The sequence below is a fragment of the Pleurodeles waltl genome, chromosome 3_1, assembly GCF_031143425.1.
Source record: "Pleurodeles waltl isolate 20211129_DDA chromosome 3_1, aPleWal1.hap1.20221129, whole genome shotgun sequence".
In the NCBI taxonomy this organism is placed as follows: domain Eukaryota; kingdom Metazoa; phylum Chordata; class Amphibia; order Caudata; family Salamandridae; genus Pleurodeles; species Pleurodeles waltl.
The window spans coordinates 373,525,573-373,535,211 of NC_090440.1; the positions used below are offsets into that span (position 1 = coordinate 373,525,573).

General features: G+C 44.2%; 1 protein-coding gene across 3 annotated transcripts in view; it reads left to right on the forward strand.

Annotated features, from left to right (window-relative positions):
- PDE8A (phosphodiesterase 8A) overlaps nt 1–9,340 on the forward strand; it is a 2,216,737-nt gene extending 2,207,397 nt beyond the window's left edge. For 2 of the 3 annotated variants that reach the window (XM_069222557.1, XM_069222555.1), the window contains exon 22: nt 8,146–9,340. In XM_069222557.1, coding sequence (XP_069078658.1) covers nt 8,146–8,252 — 107 coding nt within the window. In that variant the 3' untranslated portion in view covers nt 8,253–9,340. The remainder of the gene's footprint in view (nt 1–8,145) is intronic. The other variant, XM_069222556.1, reaches the window with a different exon arrangement.
- The last annotated feature ends 299 nt before the right edge of the window (nt 9,341–9,639 follow it).

Genomic DNA, 9,639 nt, shown 5'->3' on the forward strand with positions numbered 1-9,639 from the left:
GTCACATCATCGTGGCCTGCTGCATGCTTCACAACCTGGCTTTGCGTCGCCAGGTGCCTTTCCTGCAGGAGGATGGTCGAGACGGTGGTGTTGTGGCAGCGGTGGAACCTGAGGAGAGTGACGAGGAGGAAGACGACGGGGCTGAAACAGACAACAGGGACAGAATCATTGAACAGTACTTCCAATAGGACACAGGTAACATTTCAAAGATAATTTAGTAAATGTTAACTACTCTCCTGCATCTCTGCTGCCTGTCTATTTGCCCCAGTGTATGATGACTGAGTTTTGGCTTTTCCCTCCCTATTTCAGATCTGGGGTCCCCACTACGAGTCCTGTGCTTCGTTTCCCCATGGACTACAGCTTTGTGGCAGCTGTTTGTTGACTTCACCATGTACAAGGACATATTTGCACTGTCATGTCAATTACAATATATTGAAATCACAGCCAGACTCCAGATATTTTGGTGCAAAATAGGTGTTTATTTAAGTGCTCAAAATGGGATGGGTGGTTTCAAGTGGGTGGGGGCTATGGTGAAGGAATGTCCATGGCAGAGTCCAGAGTAACAGTCACACAGGTGCATTGTCCAGAGGCCTGTGGAGAGATGGAGCATGGGCAGTTCAAGGATGGACAGGGTGACAATGTGGGACAGTGGGATGACATCAGGTGGTATCCATTGCTGGCGGGGGTCTTGACATCCTACTCTGTCTTCTTGCGAGATCTCAGTGCCCTCTTGCGGGGTGGTTCTTCTCCTGCAGGAGGTGGGGGTCTGGTGGGCTGCTGCTGTGCGGGGGCCTCCTGTCCACTAGCGCCGGCGGAGGTGGTTGGCTGTTCTTGGTCCAGGCTAGTGGCAGGGGCCCTTGGGTGTTGTTCAGTGTCCGCCCTGGTGTTGACGAGGTCCTGCAGCAGCCCTACCATGGTAACCAGGGTGGTGTTGATGGCTCTGATGTCCTCCCTGTACCCCCGATAGTGTTCCTCCTGCAGTGCCTGGATCTCCTGGAACCGGGCCAGTACCGTCGCCATCGTCTCCTGGGAGCGGTTGTATGCTCCCATGATGGTGGTGAGGACCTCGTGGAGAGTGGGTTCCCTGGGCCTCTCCTCCCCCCCCTGTCGCACAGCTGCCCTCCGAGTTCCCCTGTTTCCCTGGGCCTCTGCCCCCTGGCCGGTGTGCCCACTACCACTGCCCCCAGGTCCCTGTTGTTGTTGGGGTGGTGGGTTATCCTGGGTGCCCTGTAGTGGTAGACACACCGCAGATTGACGCGCCCTGGAGACAGAGGCATGGGCCCGCTGGGTGGGAGCTGTGCTGGTGTTCCCAGAGGGGTTAGGGTCTGTAGTGGCCTGGGCCTGTGTGAGGGGAACCGACTGTCCAGAGGTCCCTGATGGTCCGGGCTGGTCATCGGTGTCCAGGTCGACAGAGCTGCTGTCATCGCTGACGGCCTCTTGGGTGGGGGGTGTGGAGAATTCTGGCCCCTCCGCCGCGGTGTGTTGACGGTCGGGTCCTGCAGGGGTATAGAGGTATGGTTATAGTTTCAATGAGTGGCATATGGGTGTATCTATGGGTTCTCGTGTCCCCAAGTGCTGGCATTCGTGTGTGGGGGCTTTGGTGAGGGTGGCTTGTGGGGGGGATGTGTATATGCATTGGGCATGCTTTGGTGATGGGTGTCCATGCTTAGTGGACGCATGCAGGCCTAGGTTTTGGGATGTGTGGGTTGTGATGGTGAGACATTGGCGGGGAATAGGTGTGCTGGGGGTGGGGGTGAGGATGGTGGTGGGGGTGAGGATGGTGGTGGGGGTGAGGGTGGGGGTGAGGATGGGGGTGGGGGTGAGGGTGGGGTTCGAGGATGGGGGTGAGGGTTGGGGTATGATTTGGCATGCAGGTGGAGGGGAAGCAGTATTGAAGCTTCAACTTACCAGTATCCATTCCTCCGCCGACTCCTGCGAGGCCGTCAGGATGCAGGATGTTCAAGACTTCCTCCTCCCATGATGTGAATTGTGGGGGTTGAGGTGGGGGTCCTCCGCCAGTCTTCTGCACGGCGATGTTGTGCCTGGATACCATGGAACGCACCTTCCCCCGTAGGTCGTTCCATCGCTTCCTGATGTCTTCCCGATTTCTGGGGTGCTGTCCCACTGCGTTCACCCTGTCGACAATCCTCTGCCATAGCTCCGTCCTCTGGGCAATGCTGGTGTATTGTATCTGTGTGCCGAACAGCTGGGGCTCTACCCGAACGATTTCCTCCACCATGACCCTGAGTTCTTCGTCTGTGAAGCGGGGTTGTCTTTGGGGTGCCATGGGGTGGTGTGTATGATGTGTGGGGTGGAGTATGTGTATTTAAGTGAGTTGAGTGTGGTGGTGTGTGTTGTTTTGTGTGTGGATAGTGTGTGGGTGATGGTGTTGAGTGGCTGTGGCTGTTATTTTCTGGATGCTGGTGTCTCGCTCTTGCCTTCTTTACAAATTTTTTAGCGTAGGGGTTTGTGGGTGATGTGGGTGGGTGTTTTATATTGTATTGTGTGTGTGGGAGTGGTGTGTGTATGTGTATCAGGTGTGTGGGATTCAAATCGTCCAATGTGGCTGAGTTTTGTTCGTTTGTGTGTATTCTGACCGCGGCGGTGTGTCCCGCCAATGGAATACCGCGTTTGAATGACCGCCGCGTGGATTCGTGGGTCGTAATGGCATGGGCGTATTTCTGTTGGCGTGACGGTGGAGGTTTTGTCACCTCCACTTTTCCGCCGACCGCTGGTCTGGCGGTCTGTTGTGGCGGTCGGATTTTCGGAGGTTTGCCTTCTGCGGGTCAGAATGACCGTGGCGGGTTTCCGCGACCGCGGCGGGATTATGGAGGATTCCTGACCGGCGGTAGGCGCCTTTTACCGCCGAGGTCAGAATGACCCCCTAAATTTGTTCACTGTAAGAATTTTGGCAACCTTTGCATGGGTCAAATATTTTTAAATGTAATCCCTACATAAGAAAGTTCTAATTTGTTGTACACCTGTGGTTCCTAACCTTTTTACTCCTGGGGACCACCAGTGAAACGTTACTGGAAGCCAGGTACCCCCAAGCAATTTGCACAATTTAAATTTCAAACATGAAATCATTCTTTTTATATTGAAAAAATATGCAAAAATCTAAACATTTTATTGGAAATGTTGGTGCTGCATCTTGGCGAACAACTTTTCAATTTTTAACCATAAGTGCCTCTCTTCTCTCCCTATCCTTTTTGTCACATTTAATTAATTTTTATTATAGCATCTCTCATACCAGTGTAGGTGTTGGAGCACTTTACAGCACTTTAAAATGAAAGACTGGGAAAAAACAGCTTTCTAATTTGTGCTATGCAGTTGGCATGCAGCTCCTTAATTGCAGTTCATAGCTCAATGTGCTAGATTACTATTATGAACTGTACAGTAACTAAAGAATCTCTGTGACAAAAGCAGTAACCCACTGTGCCATCCACATAAAATACTGTTTTTTTTTTTTCATAATACACATCCTTTGCAGCCTGCATATTAACCATCTGCACTATCTTTCAGTCAAAAATGCCACTGTCCAAAACTCTCATTCCTCCCCAGCAGGTACATTAATCACTGGAGTTATCTTGACGCTTTTATTTTTGCTGTACAATGCTCTTTGCAGTACTTTTAAAGCAAATAACAAGTAATAAAGTCTGAATTTTGTGTCTTATTACGTGTGATAACTTAACAATTAAACTTAAATTTTCTACAGTGTGTAAGCATGTTACAGCCATCCCTTGTCTACTTGCAAACCTTTCCCATACTCAGTGTAGTGTCAAATTATAGTGTAGTAATTGGAGTAGTGGCCACATATTTCAGGCCAGTGTATCGCCTTCTTACAATCCTCCCACCAATCTCATGGTACAATAATGCTAAACAATGTATCCAGATCCTTCCAAAGCAGCCCTTCCCATGGCTATTATTCTGTTTAACTCTGTACATTTTTATGTACGTCGAGAGACTGTGTCTTGTGATCTCCAGCTGTGTGTTTGTATTGCTGAGCACCTCCTTCCACATCTTGATGTTATGGATTGTGTGATGTGCATACGTGGACATATCCCATAGTAAATTGTGTGATCCCTCTCGCCCCTCGCCCCTTGCCAATACATTTTTCCATTTCATTTGATATCTGTTCGTACTTCTGTTCATTTTTTCTAATTGCATTAGCCACTTCCTCTTTACCCTGGCTATGGAATAACTGTCTAATTCTTTCACAAGGTCTCTTACGTTTTGCTTTTATTTTTCACTTCCTCATCCATCAAACGCCATTCCAGGGTGCGGCTTTCACGTTCCGTCTCTGCCTGCTGTTGTAGAGGCAGCTCAGAGTGTTTGGTCCCTGCTGTGGTGCCCTCACGCTGTAGTGTATTTCCCAAATGTCTTCAAACAAAATCGATATTTTGTTCCTGTGACTGTGCACTTGTCACAGGAAGAGAGCTTGACAAGCCCCTATTATCTCTCTTTTTTTTGTTTTTTTTTTTCGTCCTCCAATCTTCCCTGCCCTTGTCAGCCCCCCCACCATGTGGAGGAAACCATTCTTCAGTTCACTTTATTTATTTCTCTTTTTTTTTTTTATCCTCCACATACAGGACAGCCCCACATTCAATGCACATCCCATATGCAACTAGCATGTAGGCAGCATTGTAAAGCACCACACATGTCCGCAAAGCTACAGAAACACTACTGTCATTTTCCTTGCAAAGTCAAAGTCTAAGTACAGTAGTGCCTATAGGCCTTCTTTCGCCTCTATTTGGTACGCTGGACTGTCCTTGGGGCTATGTTGATGTGTCTCTACTTTGCCTTTACTAAGAGGGTTCCTCGTGACTGTCTTACCCTAGCCTTTTGTTACATAACACGAAGACAATTACAATCGTTCCAGAAAACAGTAGGATGTCGGTGTATTTTTTTTTCACCGCTCATACCCCGTGACACAGAAGGGATAACAATGGGTATATTCACACACGCAGCCTCTCTTTGCCAGCCGCAATTATTGATTAGTAAAAGCAGGAAGCAAGCCGGTCTGCATCCATGCCACAATTTCAGTCAGCCATGTCCACCTTAGCTCACACAAAGTTTGAAATCAGACAGTACCCAAGGTGCTAGTGACGGCGTCCACACTGGCATCCTTTGGGGTGAATCAAGAGATGACAGAATAGTCAGGAGGGACAGGGTGCAGCTGTATGATATTGGAAGCTGGACCAGATCCTTGGCCAGTGACACACAGATAACGCAATAGCGGTGAACAAGTCAAGCAACCACATGTGACGGCAGAACCATAGACAAGGGTCACAGTACAATTAGCCCTGTGGGGTGATCCTACTCCCACCCCTTGTATCAATATGTAGCGAGTGCAGGGGGGGTTTGTACTGTGTGATGTTTGCAGATTAAATCAGTCAATTGTCATAAAAATCTGTATTATGTCTCCCAGGAGTCCACCCACCTAGTCTTAAATTTTCTAAAAATTCTTATCCTAAATCGCAAATGCATGAAGTCAAAATAAATCACATTACACCACCTTGTTGTCAACCCTTCCTTCATCAATCAAAAACCACTTTCGCACACACACTTATTTATATCTCAAAAACCACTTTCAGACACACACACAGATTTATACCTCAAAAACCACTTTCACACACACACACGTAATCAAACCAGCATCTATAGTTTACACCATTTCACATGAGTAGCCGATAGTTCAATATGCCATAAGCATTGTTCAAAGAGCTGCAATATCACAGGAAACAGATAACATAACAATTGTTTAACACGACAAACAGAGCCTGCCTGCTCCACTGGAATGAACCACTATCATCCAGTTACTGGAATGAACCACTATCACTCCTATAAACACAAGGATGCTGACATCACATGCCAGTTCCTCTTAAATGTACACATAGAACCTGGAACGGACCTCTACCATTCCATTTCACATCTCGGCAACGCCCTTTTAACCAGGGGTTGGCTTGGTGCCCACAACACCCTCTCTGGCCAGAGTTATCCGCACCAGCCCCTCCGGCTGGGGACTGCAAACAGCGACTCGCGCTGTGTTCTGAAGCAACACCACTAGTTGCCTCTATTCCTCGGACTTCTTTTTTTAACAGTAACAAGCTACATGAAATACAGGAAGCTATTCTAAGTATACAGCTGCAGCGCAGGGAGGAAGGAAATGGTGTAATACAATGGAAGAACCAAATTAACACAGAATGCTAGCAGCCTGCGGACGGTTATAGTTAACTATCTGAATGTTTTCACGAGGTGCATTATTGGAGCCCGCAACAGAGGACAACAGAGGAAGAAATGCCCTTGGCATGCCACCGGAGACAGAGAAGAAAAACAAATATCATTACAAAAAACTGGCTAAGGGGTACGGCAAATAGAAATATTAACCATAAATGCATAACCACTCTATGCAGGAAACATATTAACGAAACACCCCAGTTAACGCCCTTTTTTCGCAATATTTACACCGAAAACACAGAAGAGCAAACAGCGAGAGCAGGACCACGAAGCAGCAATAGATACTCACGACAGCTCCAAACTCCGTCGCAGGAGGGGCCCTGTCCAATGGGTCAGCTGTCGCCCCAACCGAAACAGGAGCCGGGCTGAAGGAAGCTATTCGCTGAACGAGACCGCAGTTCTTCCATTCTCCACCAAATGTAGAAGCCTAATTATTCAGCACCCATTCAGGATACAAACGACCGTTAGCCAGCTCTTCTAGATAAACATAATGAATTTATTAGGGATAGAATAGAAAGACATGTACATGGAGGATGCTCTGTACTAGTGTACACTCGAGCAGCCTAATACAAGGAAGTAATACATGATCTTTTATAGTATTAAACCACAAACATAATTCAACGTCTTATTGGTTCTTTGGCTTTGACGTATGATTGACGCATGACTACTTCTCCATTATGGCTGAGGTCGTTTTTCCTATCATACCATATATAGTAACAAAAAGCATAGAAAAGGATTTTACACAAGGTGGCCTACGTGCCTAATATCACATGGTCCATCTTGTGACAGAACTTGAGAACATCACGTACTCAGACTGGTACTTTCCAGAAGGGAGATTGCTTCAGCTAGCATGCAATGACGAGGATCTTTCATGATGTCTGTTCAGAGGGCAAGCCTTGCAACATAATGCGTTCCTAGCAGTAGCGAATTACATTTGTAGGCCTCTTTACTTAATGATAGGCCTGTGCAGAGATTGTCATTGTGTATCACAGGGGCCACTAGGCATAGCATACCTAAGAACTGTAAAATGCGATTCCACAAGCCTTGTACCATCTACCAGAGACTTATAGGCAAGTTAATTATGTCATTTTAAAACATGCCAATTTAACCATGTTTAAAGTGGAAGCACAGACACTTTAGTACTAGTTAGCATGTGTAAACTGTTCAGCGTTCTAAAGCCAGCAAAAATATAGGACCTAGCAAAAGATGATCTGGGATGACCAAACAGAAAAGGTGGTTTTCCTACAAACAAACACGTGTGTATGTCTGTCAAACAACCTATTTGTTGTACTTCTGCATGTAATCTTAGTCTGCCTTCAGACATATACTGTAGAATTACTGTGTGATTATTTATGCTGAATCACGTATATGGCGAATTTGGTGATGCAATTATGTTTATGTAGTATAATACTTTATACTACAATCAACTCTTCGTGACATTTATGTTCTTTGATGACGTTCTTATTGTTCACCCCTTATGGAATATCTGACTTCTCCTAAACTCATAAGTTTACGACCTAAGCTTGATTCCAGACAGGTCCGCGGTATCAAAAGCATCAGTGTTTTTCCAACTACGTTTTATTGGCTTTTAAGCTTCGAACTCACAAGAAGTGTTAATAGCACTTACACGGCCATCAGCTCAACTAAACAAAATCAACTGAAACTAAAGTTCTTAGCAATGTGACATTTTCTGTTTTATTTTAAACTATCCAAATAAATTTGCAATGCCTCTTTAAACGATTTGGTTAATAGAAGTAGTTCACGTTTTCAAAACATCATAATCCTTTTGTTTCTTAACGAAATAATCAAAAGTAAATGTAGCTAGTCAAGTATGTGAACATTTGTTTTTAATTTTCAAAAAGTACTCTTTCTAACATTTGTAACAGCTTGATGTTTTATTATCTTTAGCTTTTGCAGACCTGCCAAACATAATGCAGCATCTTGACAATAATTTTAAGTATTGGAAAGGACTAGACGAACAACATCTGAGAACTCTTCGGCCACCACTAGATTAACTTGCCGCCTTTTATACACATTTATCCATGGATTCCTCTTGAAGGTCACCTCCACTCCTGGTTTTTCAGATATGTTTTGATCTGTCTTATTGAGATAAGTCTTGCGGACAATATGACTACAAAAGAATCATTACAGGAATGATTGCTGCAGACTGCAAGTTGGCCACCTAGTGTAGCATGCACTCAATTGCTGCATTTTCAACACCGTCAAGCTTCTCAGACATCACATGGTGACCTCACTGTTCCAGTTTTGAGACACCTTATTATACCGAAACGTGTTCCTGAAAGATATTGCTTTTAACCTCAACTTAAGCAAGAAAAGTAAAATCTGTCTTTTCACAGACCGTTTACGAGAACACTGTATATTTTTAAGCACTTAGAGGTGTAATATTTAAAAGACATTATTATAACGCAGCATTTCATGAAAGTTTTTGATCTTTGAAAGATAGATACAGTCTATTTTTTCACGTCACTGGAAATGCAATTGTTCACTTCTGAGCACTACTGAAACGTGAAATCTTATATTTAGTAATTTAATGTAAAAATAAAAGGACTTGATCATTAGCATCTATGATTGAAATGTTTTATTTATTTTGTTAAATGTTTAATATTTTCTATGAATTTATAAATAAACACCAAAGCAGACGATAGATGCATTTCAAATTTACATGATTCATAATCATTAAAATATATGAATAATGTATAGACCTTTTATTTTCATAATGCAAATTGAAAATACTATAAAATGACACATTTGTATTGCTCTCTAAGAATAGATGTTTATGGTGAAATATTTTTTACATTTGTTTCAATCGCAGTCTGCTGTTTTAATGAAGGATTTTAAAGCATAAAGGAGTACACCATTGCCATACGAACAAGGATAATTTCGGTTCTTCTCTTAAAATTTGGTAATGGTATAATGTTTATTGGGAGGCGTACTACTATGGTCAAATCTGAGTGAGATTCTTGATTTACACTCCAAAGTGTCAGAATTCAGTTTTTGTCAAAGGTCTGCCTTATTTTATACAGTATTTCTACAGCAAATTCCACAGTATGAACGAATGAAAAATTAAAAACATTTCAAAATGTTACAGTCTTCGTATTTCCTTTGTATTTGAAATTATTGGCTCTAAGTTTTTACAGTTGTAAACCTGTACAGCTTGAATACACATTCACCCTACAAACACAAATAAAAATGTGTACTTCTGATGGATACTTCTACTTGCAGTTTCCTCACCTGTTAAATAATCCCAAGCGTCAGCTGGATGGAGAAAACTCTACAAGTCTATGGCAGTGGTAGGTGGCTCTGGCTTTGTATCAACGCCGGAAGACCTCACCAAAACCATATAGTGCCTGCCCTGAAGCAGATACTCAAGCTCCCATTTTT